This window comes from Cynocephalus volans, chromosome 2 (assembly GCF_027409185.1).
Source record: "Cynocephalus volans isolate mCynVol1 chromosome 2, mCynVol1.pri, whole genome shotgun sequence".
NCBI classification, from domain to species: Eukaryota; Metazoa; Chordata; class Mammalia; order Dermoptera; family Cynocephalidae; genus Cynocephalus; species Cynocephalus volans.
In genome coordinates this window covers 132,109,247-132,127,742 of record NC_084461.1, presented here as the reverse complement: position 1 = coordinate 132,127,742, position 18,496 = coordinate 132,109,247, and the positions used below count along the sequence as shown (strand labels likewise).

The window sequence follows — 18,496 nt, the reverse complement described above, 5'->3', positions numbered from 1 at the left end:
CTGTGGTGCACGGGGAGGGGTACGCATAGATGAAATACAGCTTTGGAATTGAGGAAGACTTATATTCCAAGTTATGGCTCCACCAATCCCTGTGTGAGCTTGGGCAAATTACCTAACCTCTCTGGGGTTCCACTTCCTGAACTTTGAAATAAAAGTTCACTTATAAAGTTCACTGGGATAACATAATCTATCTCACAGGTTTTTAGTGAAGACTAAAAGGATAGTGCCTGGAAAAGTGATTAATTAGCATCAGGACTGGCTATATAATTTAAAGAGCAAAAGGAAAATGCAGAACCCATTGTTCAAAAATTATTAAGAAGGCAACAGTAGAGTATTACGCCAAGCACAGGGCCCTCCTAACTGTGGGGTTCTGTGTGACTGCACAGGTTGCGTGCTGTGAGACTGGCCATAGCTAACACGGTGCCTGACATGTAGTGAGTGTTCAATAACTGAATTATTAATTACCTAGGGTTGCTCCTCTCAAAGAGTCTAAGATCTATCTGTGAGAAAAGACACTTAACCACAAAATAACTACATAAGGAAGAATGTGACAGACACTGAGGACATAATGGTGTGCTGGGTGTCATTCCAAGATCCACATTTTAAAAAAAGAACATTGACAATCCAGAGTATGTGAGTTCCTTTGTTACTGAAGACACTGAGGTAGAATTTGGGTGAAAATTGTCAGTTATTAATTGGCTTCCTTTTAGCTTTTGGTGGTTGTGATTAACCATGTTGAAATCATTTCTTCCTTAGTAGAAAGAACATAGGCTTTTGAGTCTGACGTTTCTTATCCAGCTAACAATAAGATAACCACTAGCGACTGAGTATTTCCTATTTGTTGGACACTATGTAAGATGTTTACCATGTATTATCTCATTAAATTTCCCTAATAGTCTTGAAAGGAAAGTACAGTTAATCCTGTTTTCAAAGATGAGGAAAGCAAAAATCAGAGAGGTCAGGCGACTTTCCCAGGTCATCCCACTGGTCAGTGGCAAAGGAAGGGCTCAAACCCAGCCTTATCTGAATCCAGGCTCATAACTCTTAAGTCCTGTGCTCTGTTGCTGATTAGCTGGGTGATTTTGGTCAGGTTATTTTTCCTACTCTGGTTTTCAGCTACCTCAGGGTAGTAATGTTTGTATGAGGCTACAGTATGCAAAACGTTGGGGTAAAATATGTATTGCTTCTAGCAAAGTGTCCAGAAGTTATTCTGGGATTTCCCTACTTTCCCCTTGAGCTAACCTAGAAAGACCCATAAAGCGCCTACAGTGTTGAGACATTAATGAGTGGCACAGTAAGGACACTGCGCAGGACTTGAGGTCCTTGCTCCCATATAAAAGTATCAAGTGTTTGTAAAAGGCTTAGCACCTGTGTGGCAGAAAAGAGCCACCATCCTCTTGGTTTTCCCTGATAGTTCTATTTATAGCAGATATGGAAGGGCAGACTAGGGGGCCTCTGAGTGCAAGATGAGGACTTCATTAGTATAGACTTAGTGTCTCCTGGATTTCTAACCATAGCCTCAGGAGCCTTAGTGTCATATGAAATAGGTAAAGGACTTGACTGAAGCAAATGACCGCACCCTACAATGCCTGCAACATTCTGTGTACATTAAAACTTCATGCTGCTGTCACTGATTATAACTGCAAGCTTAAAATATGTCAGTTGCTCAACTGCTGTTTGCTTTCTGCATATGCAGATCTTGATTTTAAAACTCAAATCTGAAAGATTCCAGTAGGTGCACTCTGCCTAGCTCTAAAGCAGATGAGAATGACTGTAGAATTTGGATGTTGTCTATAGTTTTTGTTCACCTTTAACAGGCAGGGATAATGTTACTGATTTTTCAGCCTATGTGCCTTGCCCAGAGGTTATCAATAATGCTCAAAATGAATCCAGTTGGCACAAGTGTGATCAGATGATCAAGTGTCATCTCTTTACACTGCACCACTGATGCCTCAGCACTGCCTTTGCCTCAAGGACTGGGATTGAGATGCTGAGATGTGATGGAATGGCTTATTCACATGTGCTTTCATTTCTTCTTGAAGAGAAGGCAAAGATATCTAACAAAATCTTTACAATTGTGCAGAGTTCTGTCTCCCTCCACTCCCATTTCCACCCTTTGGAAAGTCATATGGATGCCTTTCATTTTCCTCTTCCCTTCTACTTTTTCCCTCCCCTTATCCCTTAAAATCATGCAGACAATAAAGGCTGGTCTTTTGGGTGCCCCGGAGAGTGGGGGCTACTTCCAGTCTTCTCCTGGCATCTCCTTGTGGAAAAAGCATTTCCGCTTTAGATGGAGAAGCTGATATTTCCTTTGGAATGAAATCCTCATCCTCTTCCTAGGTCTTCTTCATTTCCCATTCCTGAAGTACAGAGAGACAAGACAAATCAGTCTGTTGAATGTTCTTGTGTGACTCGTAGGATAAAAACATTCACTACACCTCATTATATAAAAATCTCTGCTAGCCAGCCTAGAGGGCCTCAGGTCTTGGTCCCACTCTCTTTCTTCCTGCAACCCTGATTAAGTCACTTCTCCATGCTGTTCTCTCTTGTCCCCTCATCCACTCTGAACATAGCAGCCAGAATGGTCTTTTAAAAACCTAATTCATACCCCAAAATTCCTTCCTCAAACTTTCCAATCATTTTTCATTATGTTAGAACAAAATGCATAGTTCCTCCAATGGCCTGCAAGGCTTTAGATAAAGGACTGGCAAACTACAGCCCATGGGCCAAATCTGGCCTATTGCCTGTTTTTGCATAACCTGTTAGCTAAGAATGGTTTTCACATTTTTAAATGTTTGAAAAAAATGTTTTATAAAAAATCAGAAGATTATTTTATGATATGAAAATTCTGTGAAATTCAAATTACCGTTCCCATAAATAAAGTTTTATTGGGACACAGCCAAGTGCATCATTCATTTACATATTGTCTATTGTTACTTTTGTGCTAAAAAGGCAGAGTTGAGTGGTTGTGAAACAGATGATAAGGTCCGCAAAGCTGAAAATATTTACTATCTAACCCTTACAGAAATAATTTGCTGACTGCTGTTCTAGATGATCTGGCTTCTAGCTGGTTGCTTCTCTGATCTCATCTCCCAATGCTCATCCTTTGTTCCCTTCTCTGGAATCACTTGGTTCTTCTTGATATTCTTCAGATATGTCAACCTTTTTCCCACTTCAGGGACTTGGCACCTGCTTTTCTCTGCCTGGATCATCCTTCCTTCAGACCCCCACATGGCTCACTCCCTCACACTCCCTTCTGGTCTCTTCTTATGTGTCACCTCCTCAAAAGGGTCTTTGCTGTCACTGTGATTAAAAGAGCCACATCCTGCCCCATTACCCTCTCTGCCCTTTCCTGCTTTATTTTTCTTTGAAGTACTTATTACCATCTAGCATCATACTCTATATTTATGTGTGTATTTAAAGTCTTGTCTTTCTAGCTCCATGAGGACAGGAACTTTTTTTGGTTCCTTGCTATGTAACCAGAACCTAGAACAAGACTGGTATATAATAGGTCCTCAACAAATATTTATTAAATGACTGAGTAACTGTAGGAAAGAATAATGCCTCTTCCCTCTCAGGCTCTGAGAGTCAATTCCAACCTGAGGATGCAGATCCAGGCTAGATATAGAGTCGTGCATTTTAAAAGTTCATGCTAGTATGATCATATACAAAATTGGCAAGCAATCCCAAAGCACTGTTGACATGAAGGTAATAAATAGCTGTCCTTAAATGTATACTGATATGATACACAACTTCAGGCTATGAGATGATGAGGTGCTGCCTACTTCTCCCCTTCAACTCATTCACCTGTTCCTCTTACTCTCTGTGCTCCATTCTCTCTATGCTCCAGCCTCTCTGGCTCTTCATGGCTGCCAGATACTCTTGAGAGCTTTTGTACTTGCTGTACCCTCTTCCTGGAATGCTTCTGCTGTAGATCTTGTGCTGTTCCTTCCTGTCATTTGAGTCACTGCTTGGAGAGGCTTTCTCTCATCACTTTTATCTATAGCTCCAACCCTGTCTCTAGTTCTTCTTGTTATATATTTTTTGTAGATGTATCACTTTTTGGAATTATCTTTTTACATTAACTGGCCACTTATGTATTACCTCCTTTCACTAGCTTGTAAGCTCCTTGAGAGTTGGGACCTTGTCTGTCTTGTTCACTGCTTTATCTACCAGTTAAACCTCAGTCTCCTCAGCTGTGCAATGGGGCTAAGAATGCTGGCTTTGCTTGGATATTGCAAAGATGAAATGAAAGAACATGTTGAAAGTGTCTAGCAAAGTGCCCGACATTGAGCAGGTGCTCAATATGTGTTTCTTGAATGATTGTAATTTTTCCACTACTCTAAACAGGATGTTGTCCCTTTTATTTTTCTAACTTTTAACTTTTATTTATTTTTGATTTTGTATAAGTATATATTGTGAAATGATTATCACAGTCAAGTTAGTTAATACATCTGTCACCTTACCTAGTCACCATTTTAGTTTTTGTGGTGAGAACATTTAAGATCTACTCTCTTAGCATATTTCAAGTATACAATACAGTATTGTTAATTGTAGTCACTATAGTGTACATTAGAGCCCCACAACTTATTCATAACCAAATGTTTGTACCCTTTGACCATCATCTCCCTATTTTCCCCACCCCTCAGCCCCTCATAACCACTACTCTCCCCTTTTATTTTATATTAATAAAGATTAATTTTATGTTTTCCTCTTAAAAAAGAGATTGCTCTTTGAAAACTCATTGGTCTCCACATTTCTTGGCTTGGAATTCGTGTCCTTCTATATCAAGTTATCCTTCCAGTTTCATATCCCACCAATTCTTCATACATTTTTTTTTTAAAGTTGAGTTTTTGTGCCTTCTTTAAATGTCTGGCCATTACTAGGGATCTGAACCCTTGACCTTGGTGTTATCAGCACCAAGCTTTCCCAAGTGATCTAACTGGCCAGGCTTTTAAGACATTCTGTGCTGCTGCCAGACAGGTGTCAGTGTCTACTTCAGCAAAGGCTTACTGAGCATCTCTGATGTACTAGGCATTTGTTTTTCAGGTCCACACTTTCTTATGTGCAATTCTGAAGTCTAGAAAGCTCTGAAACCAAAATATTTCTCAAGTATTTTGGCACAAACTCATTTGGTGGCAACACCTGAACTGACCTAATGTGAGGTTGTTTATAGTCTTTATTTACTCCACATGGTATGAATATTCATGTCTTGCTGTAGAATTAACATGTTTGCTTATGAGGAACCACCTGAGAACCTGGGGTTTTTAATTGTATATAGTAAATGCACCATATTACCTTTCTAAAATCCAAAAAGTCCTGAAACACAGCTGACTGCAAGAGTTACACAGATGGGACTGTGGACCAGCATCATGGAGTAAGCCCTGGACTTAGAATTGGAAGAAGTGGGTTTGCATCCCTCCTCCTGAAATTATGTCTTGCATAACCCTGGGCAAGTCCATCTTCAGTTTCCTTACCTAAGAAATGGGACCTTTCCTGCTCAAAACACATTGTGAGCTCAGAAACTAGATGACTGAGCTTGTTAGAGCTATGTATTAACAAAGAGGTTCTGAATGAGATCTGAGGATTATCCCATCTGAGGAAAGTTTATGAATTTTACTGCATGGATGTATTGGCAATTCTCTGCCTTTCTCACTAGCTGATTTTTTTGATTTTTGGTGAGATTTCATAAAAAGGGGGCTACCAGATTGCTGACTTTTGATCTGAACTCTTGCTGTACCTTGGCTTTCTGTAGCACCCTTCCTTGGTTGGAGGTTACAATGGATGGGCTCCTCTTCCTCAGCTCAGAAACACAGTTGACAGGGAGAGATTGCTCTGAGACGTTGTTCTGGGGTTTATTTGTAGTTTCCTGTTGGTGACAAAAAGTAGTTAAATGAATGAGGTCTAGTGCTGGCTACCTGCACCCAGCTTGCCCTCAAAAGGACTAATGCACTTTAAAATAGCAGGTATGCCCACTGGCTGATTAGCTCAGTTGGTTAGAGTGCAGCCTTATAATACCAAGGTCACAGGTTCAGAACCCTATACAGGCTAGCCACCAAAAAAAAAAAAAAAAAGAAAAAAAAAGATGGTTAAAATATCAGGCACTAGGCAGACATGCCAGCATTGAACAGGGGGAGGGGAAGAAGGTACTGAGGGCCTTGGGATAAAGATAGTGATGATTTAAATTACTGGATCCTCACTATGCACCAGACATTGCATGGATTAGCTCATTTAGCTTTTCAAGAACCTATGAAGTAGGTACTGTTATAATCCATCCCATTTTACAGATGAGGAAACTGGGAAGGTCAAGTTGTTGTGCAAGGTCACAAGTCTGGTAAGTGAGACAGCCAGGATTCAAACTTCACAGCTCTACTCTTAACCTCTCTCCTGTATTCCTTCTCATTTTCTACATTACCTTCACCCTTTAATTTTTCCAGATAGTAGTACCTTACCTTGAGCATGACATCTTAACAGCTAAGCCTGCTAGGAATTTAGAGAAGACTTCTTCATTTCCAAAGGGCATCATAAGCATCAAAAGTGGAGGGAAAAGCACTCTGGAATAGGAACATCAGGGCATGTGGTGGGAGGAAGCAGCTGGGACGAATGAACCAGTTCTAACTCCTCCACCAGCCCTCTGTGACTCTGGGAGTTGTTTTGCCCCTGGCCCTCTGTTCTTCATCTGTAAATGAGGTTCGAAATGTCCCATGGAGAGGAAGTGTAGGGGTGTAAGACACAGAACTGGCTTCAGAGTCATGGGGTGTGCTCTGACCAGGCAGTCTGACTAGGGACAACAATAATACAGCTCCCAATGACAACTCATACTTATCAGTTGAGCTATTTCATCTCTTTGAGTTTCAATTTCTGTGTCTATTTTATTTTTGGTGACTGGCCAGTACAGGGATCCAAACCCATGGTCTTGGTCTCATAAAGCTGCACTCTAACCTACTGAGCTATCTGGCCAGTACCCTCAATTTCCTTGTCTGAAAACAGGCAAAAACATTTATTCTTCCAACAAACATTTATTGTACCTACAATTATTCAGACTTTGTAACGGTTAGGATTATGATGATAAACAAAATAGACATAGTTCAATTTTAATAAAAATACAATCTAGTGGGGGAGACACAGTTAGGCAAGTAAGGACACAAATATACACACACACACGCACAAATTATCATTAGATGCTATGAGGAAGTATAATAGATGGGACTATTGGTAATTTAGACCAGTGGTTCCTAAGTAGGGATGATTTTGCCCTCTGAGGAAACATCTGGCAGTTTCTGGAGACATTTTTAGTTATACTGGGAGTGAGGTGCTACTTGCAACCAATGGGTAGAGGCTAGCGCTAAACATCCTACAATACACAGAACAATCCCCTATAAGAAAGAATGAAGCCCAAGATGTCAACAGTGCTGAAGTTAGGGAACACTGATACAAATGAGGACAGGAAGTATTCTCTAAGGAAGTCCCATTGGGGTGAGAATATCTTCCTTGCAGGGTTCCTGGGAGCATTAGAGATAATGGCTGCAAAGCCCTGAGGACAGGACCTGGTACACTGGATATCCCAGGAGAGGGTGTGTGCCACGTGGCTAAAGCAGGGCTCTGGAGTCAGACTTCCTGAGTTTAGAATCCTGTCTCCCACTGTGCTGAGTGGCCTTGAACAACATCTCTGAACCTCAGTTTCCTTGTCCGTCAAATGGGGTTAATGCATGTAATACCACCTCACAGGACTGCTGTGAAGATTGTGTGAGATGGTACAGGTTCAGATGCTGTACTTGCTTATGGTAATTGATCAACAGGTTTGTTATTCAACATATGGTAACTATTATTATCATCAATAACCCCCAGGCCATTGTAAGATCACCTTCAGGATAAAGAAGTCAAACGGCGGTGCTGCTGTGGAAAGGACAACAGGCCAGAGGCCAAGAGAACTTGCCCCCAGAGTTCCCTTCCTAGCTGTGCCACCTGTGGCATGTCCCCTCACCTCTTTGGACCTCAGTTTTCTCATATGTAAATGAGCTTAACTCCTACCCCCAGAGAACGACCATGATGGAGAGATCTGTAGTGTGTGAGGGGATTAAGCAGCAGCTGTGCCCGCTGTAGAAGGCAGTGGACTCACCCCACTCTTATTCTTGCTGCTCACGGACAGTCCCAGGGCCGGGCCCCCTGCCAGGGACTGCTGCAAACGCTCCTTCACAGACACCAGCTTCAGCTCTAGGTCGATCCGGCGCTCCTCCTTCACCAGACACTGAGCTTCCAGGGTGGCCATGGCTTCCTCCAGAGCCTTTGACTTTGTTCCTGAGTAAGGAGACACTGATGAGAAACAGCTGAGGCTGGCCTGAAGCGGCAGGGAGTCTGGCAGGGCCTCAGGCCCTTGCCTGCCCCTCCTGAGGGCCTTTCCAGCCCCCACAGTCCTGGATAAGAGATGGACTTTGGGCCTGGGGTTCCAGCTTTTTGCTGGGTGGTGTGGTCTTTACCCGCTCAGTACCCATTTCCCCATCTTCTAGAAACAGCACCCATTGGGAAACCACCTTTCCCCTCTCATTCTCTATAGTTTGGGTGGGACTGACCCCACTGCTCGTTCAACGATTTGTCGTATAACTTAAGCTTGGCCCATAATCACATCTCATCTTCTGGTCACAGTGATTGGTTTAGGGATCAATGCAGGTTCAATCAGAGTGAATCCCGAGGCTTATATGGAGGTCTTTGGGAAGAGAAGCTCTCTCTGCTGAGACAGCTGGACTGGGTGAGGGCTGGAGCTGCACTGCCATTGTGCCACCACAAGGGGGAGAGAGTGAAAACAGAGGAGAGGAAGGCAGAAGCGTGAGTTAGAGAGATGAGCTTCCTGGTGACATCATGTAAATCCCAGGATCTCACTACACCTGATTTCTCAATTTCCCCATTACTCTTTCTTCTTTTCATTTCTATGCCAGTTTGACTTTGGTTTCTGTTACTTATAAAGAAGAGGTATAACACAGGGCTTTTCACAAACTAGGATTTCCAGCAGGATTTTGCTGCTTATTCGTTTAATCCAACAAACCTATATTAGTATCTTCTTTGTGCCAAGGGCTGTGACAGATCTTACCAGGTTTAAAAATTAGTTTCATTCTTTGCCCTGAAAGAGGCTGCATTGGAGGATTTTCCAGTAATGTTTACATTCATTCATTCAGTAAATATTTATTGAGTGCTTACTATGTACCAGACACTATACTAGGCCTTTGGTATATATCAGTGAACAAAGTAGGCAAAGATCCTCGCCCTTATGGAGCTTATATGCACGAGTATGTGACAAATAATAAATAAAAATAATAAATATAATAAATAATTTGGTAAGTTACAAAGTGATGGTGCTATAGAAAATAAAATTGAGCAGGGCAAGGATAGTCAGCCTGCTCCAAATCCTGGTTCTGACTCTTACAAAATTCTTCTTTATATTGAACCCAAACTGCCTTCCTGTGCTTCCTTCCTACTGATTCTGGTTCTTGGTCACACAGAACAAGTCTTATCCTTTAAAACAGAAGTTCTCAATCTGTGGATCATGGACCCTTAGGCAACCTATAGATGGGCTCCAGGGACAGGCACATGAGCTCCTGAAATTGCAACATTGTGAATTGTGTTTCTTCTTAGCAAAGTGTCCACAGGTTCCATCAGATTCTCAGAGGGCTATGTGATCTTGCACATATTACATAAGGACTGGACTTCTGTTCCATTCAGCACTTGGAGAAACCTTAGGCCGAGAGTGGCAAACTACAGTTAGAGAGAGGACTCAAAGGAAACACAGCAGAAAATGGGGTGTGGAGGAGCCCAGAGCAGGCCGGGCCTGCTGAGGTCCCTGGATATCAGAAGAGGATCCTGGGAAAATGTCACTGTTTATCATATCTGTAAATGAATGAATGTGAGGTTCAAAATGATCTCTTATTTCCTCGATTCTAAGGCATGCTTCTGTTTTTCACATCTCTAAAATTACGTTGCATCTTATTACATTAAGTGTACACATTACCGTGACGCGTTTTCAGCCCCTCACCCAAAAGCAGTTATTAAATTGATGGCCCTCCCTTTAATTAGGAGGAATTATGGTAATGATGAAGAGGAGAAGGAAGAAGAGTAGGAAGGGGAGGGGAAGCGCACCTCTCCTGGGTAGGAAACCAGGTGACCTATGCAAGAGACCTCCCCTTACTGTACCAGGGGAAGTGCCAAGGATAAGCGACCCATGGGTGCTCAGGACCACACCCACAGAGGTACCTGGGCTGCTCCGAATGGCTTCCTTTAGTTCCCTCTTCTCCTGCCGCAGTGCCATCAGTTCTGTCCGAATCGTCTCTTTCTCTTTCTCCAACTTCTCTTTTTCCACCAGGTACCTCCGGGCATCCTCCTCAGCTCGGTTCTTGCCATACTTATATTGATTGGCACCTGCAGAGATGTGGGGAAGGAAAAGGCCCTCAGTTCTGACCTCTGGTAAGGGTACTTGGGTGGTGTTAGCTTCTCTCTCCTCCTCAACTTCTCCATCAATCAAATGGAAATATTTAGATCTATTCCCTTAGATATATTTAGCATGAAGCCCCCAAGGAAATAAGAAGCAAAAGGGAGGCAATAGAGCACAGGGACTAGGAGCAAGGGCTTTGGAATCAGACAAACCAAAGTTTGTGTTATTTTTGCCTTTTTTGGTTGTGTGACATCAGGCAAAAGTGAATGGTGGTGTTTTTGTGCCTCTTCCCCCGGGCCTTAGTTTCCTCATTTATAAGTAAGGATACTGATAAAATTTATCTCAAAGGGTTGTGTTAATGTTTAAGTGAGATAATTAACTAAAAATATTTAGCATAGTACATGGCAAATAGTGGGTGCTTAGTAAATGTTAGATAATAATTATGATAATATAAAACAAATTTTATGATGTATAACACACTTTGGTTTTGAAAGGGTATGTTTTATAGTCATCTCTAATATATATGACAAGGAGACAGCTACGTCAGATCTATGGAGATTCCAGACCTTGGGCTAAAGTCAGGCATTGTCCATATTTTTAGTGGGGAAGGGTGGGGCAAGGGAGAGACCCAGTAGTCTACTGTAGGCTCAGCACCATGGTGGATAATGACAACAAATGATTATGGCAAAAATTTATTGAGCACTTATTGTATGCTAGGCATTACATACTAAACCATTTACTTGCATTGCCGTTTACTCCTCACAAAACTTATTTCTAGCTCTATTTTATTGTTGAGGAAACTGAGGCACAGAGAGTTTAGGTCCCTCTGCAAATGGTGGCAGAGCCGATGTTGAACCCATGTAAATCTGACTCTAGGGTCCCTGTCAGGCAACGCTGCTCAAGCTGGGCCATGGCCATAGTCCAAACTCTCAGGGAAAGTTCTACTTTTTTTCCTATACACAGCCACACACAGCCCTTTATAAGTCAGTAGGGTTTGAAATGATTTCCATGGTTTACTGTGGGTCTCTTCTCTCCAGCTCTTATAGGGATTGCAGTGGTCACCCACAGTCTGGTAAAATTTTTGAAAAATGGATAGACCAACAAAAGGTTATCAACATTTTATTGCATCAGATGAGGACCTTTTTGTGCTATTATTATTATATATATTTTGTCAATATATGTTACAAATCCAACAATGCAGTTATAACGATTAGTTTGTATAATTTTATGGCTATTAAAGAAGTGAGAGAAGAAAGGAGAGTAGGTATGTATTTATAGTTTTTTATATTAACCTTCTTATTTTCCATCTGGTGTCATTTTCTTATTACCACATACCTCCTTTGTGCTATTATTGTCAAATTTTTACATTTCTATATATTGTATATTAAAATCCAAATAGTTTTTTCAATTCAGTAAGAGAATAAAGAAGAAATATGCAATTTTCTTTTATAGTTATTTAATCACCTTTACCAGTGCTGTGTTTTGTGTATGTGTGAATTAAAATTAGTCTGGGGTCACTTGCTTTCAGCCTGAAGAACTTCCTTTTGCATTTCTTGTAAGGTAGATCTGCTATCAACAATTTTTCTCAGTTTTTGTTTATATGGGAATGTCATTATTTTATCTGCATTGTTTGAAAGACAGCTTTGCTGGATTTAGGGTCTTGGTTGACACAATTGTTTTCTTTCAGTGTTTCGAGTGTGTTATCCCACTGCCTTCTGGCCTCTGTTGTTACTGATGAGAAGCCACTTGTTCATCTTATCGGGCTTCTCTTGTAAGTGATGAGCTGATTTTCTCTTCTGTCTTCAAGATTTTCTCCTTGTCTGTGGTGTCAGCATTTTTACCATGATATGTCTTTTGTGGATCTCCTTGCCTTTATCTTACTTGGACTTCACTGAGTTTCAAGGATGTATAAATTAATGATGTCATAAATTTGGCAAGTTTTCAGCCATTATTTATTCAAATGTTTTTCATCCTTCTTTCTTTCCTTCTCTCCTTCTGGTGCTTCCTTTACACATGTTAGTACACTCAATGGTGTCCCATATTTCTCTGAGGCTCTGTTCAGTTTCCTTCATCATTTTTCCCTCTGTTCCTCAGCTTGCATAACTCTATTGATCTGTTTTCATGTTTGTTGACTCTTCTGCCAGTTATATTTACTGTTGAGTCCCTCTAGTGAGTTTTTCATTTCAGTTGTTCTACTTTTCAGCTCTCTCTTTTTATAATTTCTCTCACTTTATTGCTAGTCTATTTGATAATACATTGTTATTTCATATTCCTTCACATCTTTAAGCATGGTTTCCTTGAGCTCTTTGAAATATTTATAATGGCTTCTTTGAAGTCTTTGTTAAATTCTACATCTGGGCCCTCACAGGCAGTTTCTGTTGCTTGCTTTCTTCCCCCTCTGTATAGGTCCTGCTTCTTTGTATGTCTCACCACTTCTTGTTGAGAATTGGATGTTTCAGATAATATATTGTAGCATCTTTGAATACTGCTCCCACCCCACCCCACCCACCAAGGGTTATTGTTCTTTGCTAAGCTGGACCATATTAATGAAGTCTATTTCCTCCTGCAGTGTGAAGCCTCTGATGTTGCTCCTTAGAGGACACAGCCCTGGGCCTGTGTATAGTCATCCTGGGATGACAATGGTTTTAGCATAGCTCTCTCTAACTTTCTCCCTGTTCTCTCTGTTGCTTGTCTGTGTTGGTATCACACCCAGCTGTTAGGGTCTACTAATTGTCAGCCAATTGCCCTATTATTTTTGACAATGCCTTGGGACATAAATTGCTCCACAGTTTGATCCAATTAAATTCAGCCCCTTTACAGGGTAGTTTTGGAGGCCAGTCTTGGAGATTTATTCTGACCTCAGAACTCTTCCTCTGTCAGTTTCTGTGGTTCTCTCTTATAAACTAGCTGGTCTATGGTTTAGTTTATTGCTCTCATGGAGGTACTAGCCTTTTCTTACATGTTTGCCACCAGATCTCCACTGTTCTTTAAGAGCACCCTTTGGCTTGCACTTCCCTACACTCTGTTCCAATCACAGTCAGTTTTTTTGAGGGAGAGCTTTTGAGTTCTGTGTTCTTATGGCCTATCTTTCTCCCTGGACATAAATCTCTGAGTCACTGCTCTGGATTTGGGGGTTGGAACAATGGCCTGGGCTATGGTTTGAATATTTGTCCCTTCCAAAAAAAAAAAAAAATCTTGAAATTTAACTGCCAGTGTAACAGTATTAAAAGGTAGGACCTTTAAGAGGTGATTAGGCCATGAGGGCTGCACCCTCTTGGGTGGAATTAATGCTGTTATAAAAGGGCAGGTTTGACCCCCTTTTGCTTCTTTGCCCTTCTGCCTTCCACCATGGCATAATGCAGCAAGAGGGCCCTTGCAAGATTCTAGTGCCTTGACTTGGACTTCCCATCCTCCAGAATTGTGAGCCAATAAATAAATTACTCAGTCTCAGGTATTATGTTATAGCAGCACAAAATGGACTAAAACAGCCTGCTTCTCTTGGAGTGATACTCCTGCTATATAAGCAGGGTACTTGGAGGGGGTGATAACCTCTGGTCTTCTCTGCTTGCCTTCCTCGGCATGAAACCTCTGCTCTATGAGTGAGCTGGAGTGAGAGCAATTGGGACCCCAGTATTTTGGCCTACCTCACCTGGGGTAAAGCCTCTGCCCTATGAGCTGGGTAGAGGAAGGAAGCTCCCTACCTCTTGGCTACACTCACCTGGAATTTAGCCTCTGCAACATGGAACTGGGCATGATGAGAAATGTTGGCAGACTGCCCTTCCTGGGGAGATACTATAGCCTTTTGCTGGGAGCTGAAGGAAGAGGGAGCCCTATTTTCTTCCCACCCCTTTCTGGAGTGGAGATTCTTTCATGTTGAATTGGGGGACGGAGTAAAGAAGTGGGTTGTGGCTCAAATGCCACAAACTTACACCATTCTTACTGAGGTTTAGTACATTTTCCAGCATAATTCTTTCTCCAGAGACTCTAAATTATTGTTTTAATTATTTTCACCAGTTATGGTTGTTTGCTGGGGAGTGTGTCCATGGAGCTTCTCATGCCACCATTTTTCTCAGCAATCTACTTGGCCTTCATGATTCTTGCTTCCTGATACTCATGCCCTTTTGTAATCCCCTCCTACACTAAGTAGTGCTGACCTGTGTAACTATTAGGATACTGCAGAAATGACAGAGTGTGACTTCTAAAGGTAGGTCATAAAGACATTGCAGCAGCTATCTTGCTGCCCCTTCTTGGGTCACCTGCTCTGGGGGAAGCCAGCTGTCACATCATGAGGACAAGCAACCCTATGCAGAAGTCCCCATGGCAAGGAACTGAGCCTCCTCCCAACTTCCAGCACAAACTTGCCAGGCACGTGAGTGAGCCATCTTAGAAGCAGATCCTCCAGCCTGTCAAGCCTTCAGATGACTTCACATCACCAGCTGACATCTTGACTACACCTCATAAAAGACCCCAAGCCAGAACTACCTAAGCCACTCGGGATTCCTGACCCACAGAAGCTGTGTGACATACAGAGCTCATTGTTTTGAGCTGCTAAATTTTGGGTGATTTGTTGTTTGTTTTTTCATTTTGGCAGCTGGCTGGTGCAGGGAGTAACTTGTTATGTAGCAATAGGTAATTAACACGTGATCTTGGGCAAGACCCTTTGCTATAGACTGAATGTTTACATTATGCCCCCCCCCCCCCCAATTCATATGTTGAAACCTAATCTCCAGTGTGATGGTATTTGGAGGTGGGGTCTTTGGGGATGCTGGTCAGAACTTCCTCCATCTTTGCAACCTTCAAAATTTAGGCTTACATATTTACAAACTTTCCCTGTACAGATTACTTAGCAACCAAGGCAGAGCAAGGAATTGAATGCTGTGTTAATAATGTAAGATAAGGCCATATGAAGCAAGAGACTCTTAGACTTTTGTGCCAACAGATCTTTTCCCTTTGGCATAGTTCCACCTTTGTCTCCAAGACCCTTATAAACTCCCAGTTCCCCTCCAGGCATTGCAGAGTACAGCTGCACAGCCTTGGATTGCCATTCAGCCTGATCTTTTTATGTAAGTCACCCATCAATGAACTTTGATGATAATTTATGGAGTTGCCTGCTTCATTTTTGGTCTCAAGATACCAACCTTCACAGTCCGGAAGCTATTTTACCTAGCTCTGCACTCAGGGCCGTTAGCAGATGATTAGGTCATGAGGGTGAAGCCCTCATGAATGGGATGAGTGCCCTTAAAAACAGAGACCCAAGGAAGTGAAAAAATAGCCATTTATGAACCAGGAAATGGGCCCTCACTGTACACAAAATTTGCTGGCACCTTGATTTTGGACTTCCCAGCCTCCAGAACTATGAGAAGTAAGTTTCTGTTGCTTATCAGTCACCCAGTTTATGGTATTTTGTTATAGCAGCCCAAACAGACACCTTTCCTTTTGTGTTTTTCAGTTTCTTCACCTGAAAAATGTTATGGGACTACATCAGTGGTTTCTCACTGTGATTTTCAACTGCCCTGCAAGGAACCCTGGGCTTTCATATAAAATTTGATTTGAAGAAAGGGTCTTTTTCTTTTTTTTGTCTTTGTGTATGTGTGTTTTGACATTTTGTGATTTCTCTAATCTTACATGCTTATTTCAGTTTAGTTTTCCATTTTAAAATGGGCATTTCACAAGGTCCTGTATTTCCAGGGCCTATGAGAGTAGAGTGTAAAGCAAGTTACACAACAGCCCCTCTCATTGTTCATAGAGGGGACTCAGACCCAGAGAGGTGAAAGGACTTTTTCCAAAGTAACATAGTAATTTAGTGGTCAAGTGAGGAATGGAATACAGATCTCCTGACCCCAAGAAGGACTTATCTATGTGAATGGAATGGAGCTATAATATAGAAAAGTATTTTTCAAAAATAAGCCTTTAAAAAGCAAAGAACAGAACTTGACTTTGTCCAGGTGCAGGGCGAAGAAATGTAAAGCAATGAAGAAAAAACTCTTAGAACATGCTGTCCTACAGGAAGCTGGCTTGTTCATGAAGATGAATCACACAGGAGCAGAGATCAGTGCTGGAAATCAAACAGAACTTACAACAGAGTTGTCTGGCATGCTTAATCATTATTGTGCAGTGTGGCAATCAGGCAATTCACCAAGCCCCTATGGGGTGCTAGGCAGAGCTCAGGCTGGTACACAGAGGTGAGCTGTGGCTTTCATGGCAGCTGGCTCGAGGATATTTGGAGGGGTTCAGTTCTCTGCTTATTACCCCAGATCAGAAATCACAAATTGTTAGTTAGCCTTGGAATGGATACAGCTTGTAGACGCGCACTGTCTCTTTTTATATATATATATAATAAATATTATATTATATATAAATATATATTATATATATAAATATTATATTATATATATATATTTGGCCTGGTTTGGTGTTAAATTTTTAAAAAATTAGTTGCCAATATTAAAAAATGAGTAAAATTCACATAAAGTCTAGATTTCTGGTCTCTTTTGAATAACTGGCAAATCTAGCACCAGGGGCCGGCACTGCTGTGTGGGGACCAGCAGCCGGAGCTGAGCAGCAGCCGCCCCTACAGTCAGGGCTTGAGCACTCCAGTTTCCTATAGGCACCCCCCCCACCCCCCCGTCATTTCTCCTTTGAGGCCACATGCCAGCTGCTCTTTATAACTGTGCTGGTGCTGTTATTTTTCTCATGGTAGAGTATTTTCTTACACCTCACCACCTCATTTTGCTCATTTATTTACCTGCCTGATCCATGGAAAGATCTGATTTTCAGATGTCTCCTGTAGACTGCTTCCCTCCCTTCCTCCCTGCTCAGCTGGGAAGGCCCACATGGAACTTACTGGAGGCGTGGCGCTTGACTTTGACCTGTGGGTCCACGCGGTGGGACTTCTCGCTGCAGGAGGAGGCGTGGCGCTTCACCTGGGTCCCAGATGGGCGCTCGGGCTCCTCGTCCTGGCCACAAGATAGAGGAGGAAGGTTAAATGCAGGTGGGCTCAGGCTCATCAATGTGGGGGTGCATTTCGCTCCTTGCTCAGGTGTGAGCACTGGTGGGATCTCTGTGATCCTGACCTTACATTTTTAGACTTCGGCATCACTCAACAGTTTATAAAGCACTTTCACTAGCAGTATGTACTTTGAACTTCATACCTTCCTGTGGGGGGCTGAGGAAGGCAAACCTAACCTGGAGTACCCACCGAGAAGAAGCTAGGAAGTACCTAAACACTATGGATGACCATTTTTGATTTATCATAGATATTTCTGTGCTCACATCATTTGGAAGTATCCTTCTAATTTTCTAAGCTACTAATACAGAGTCTTCCGTCAAAGAAATTTGTTTTTTCCATAGATGAGATCAGCCAATGGTAGAACTAACTGAACAGACCTAACTTAATAGACTGACTATACATTTGTACACGAAGAGTATTAAGAACACTCAAAATCCAGTCAAAGCTCAGGAAACCACAGTGGAATATGAAATACTGTAATGTGATAATGATGTTGATGACAACAGTACTGCTTACTGCTCTGTATAAGACCTTCCAATGTCCAAGCACTGTGCTAAGTTCTTTATATTTAGTATATTTCATTTAGTTCTTGCAGTAGTTCTAGTAGGTAGGTTTTAGCATATCCATTTGGAGTCAGGAAGTGAGGACCAGAGAAGTGAAGCCCGAGAAAACAGCCTCAGCCCCGAGTCTGACTCCAACATTCACGTCCTTAAGCACTAAGCTGTCTTGCTACTGAACTCTGCAGCTGAGAAGAACCTCCAGCTGCACCTACTGGTTCTTGTGAGTCTGAAGACCATGTGAACAGAAGAAGGATGGCTGGAGAAGTTTCTAGAAAAGGGAGTCCTGGAGGTGAGAACACAGAATGTCATCTAGCACCGTCCATGGCAGGGGTCCTGGCCTGCAGACACATCTGGTGTCCCTCTCTCTCCCTGCTAGCTGTGAGGCCTCGCAATCTGCCCCCCTCCCAAGCCTCTGATCAGAATGTGGTTCTCTTCCAGCCTCCTGAGGAAGGAGAGGGCACAGGGCACACTGCCAGGAGCACTCCAAGTCCTGGGACAGCTACAGAG

The 18,496-nt window shown here is 42.2% G+C and overlaps 1 protein-coding gene across 1 annotated transcript in view; it reads right to left on the bottom strand.

Annotated features, from left to right (window-relative positions):
- Positions 1-2,013: 2,013 nt before the first annotated feature.
- AFAP1L1 (actin filament associated protein 1 like 1) overlaps positions 2,014-18,496 on the bottom strand; it is a 65,737-nt gene continuing 49,254 nt past the window's right edge. The window contains exons 15-19 of the mRNA XM_063086937.1: positions 17,265-17,376; positions 10,243-10,407; positions 8,120-8,298; positions 5,741-5,869; positions 2,014-2,360 (exon numbers count right to left, since the gene is read on the bottom strand). Of these exons, the coding sequence (XP_062943007.1) occupies positions 2,337-2,360; positions 5,741-5,869; positions 8,120-8,298; positions 10,243-10,407; positions 17,265-17,376 (609 nt within the window). The 3' untranslated portion in view covers positions 2,014-2,336. The remainder of the gene's footprint in view (positions 2,361-5,740; positions 5,870-8,119; positions 8,299-10,242; positions 10,408-17,264; positions 17,377-18,496) is intronic.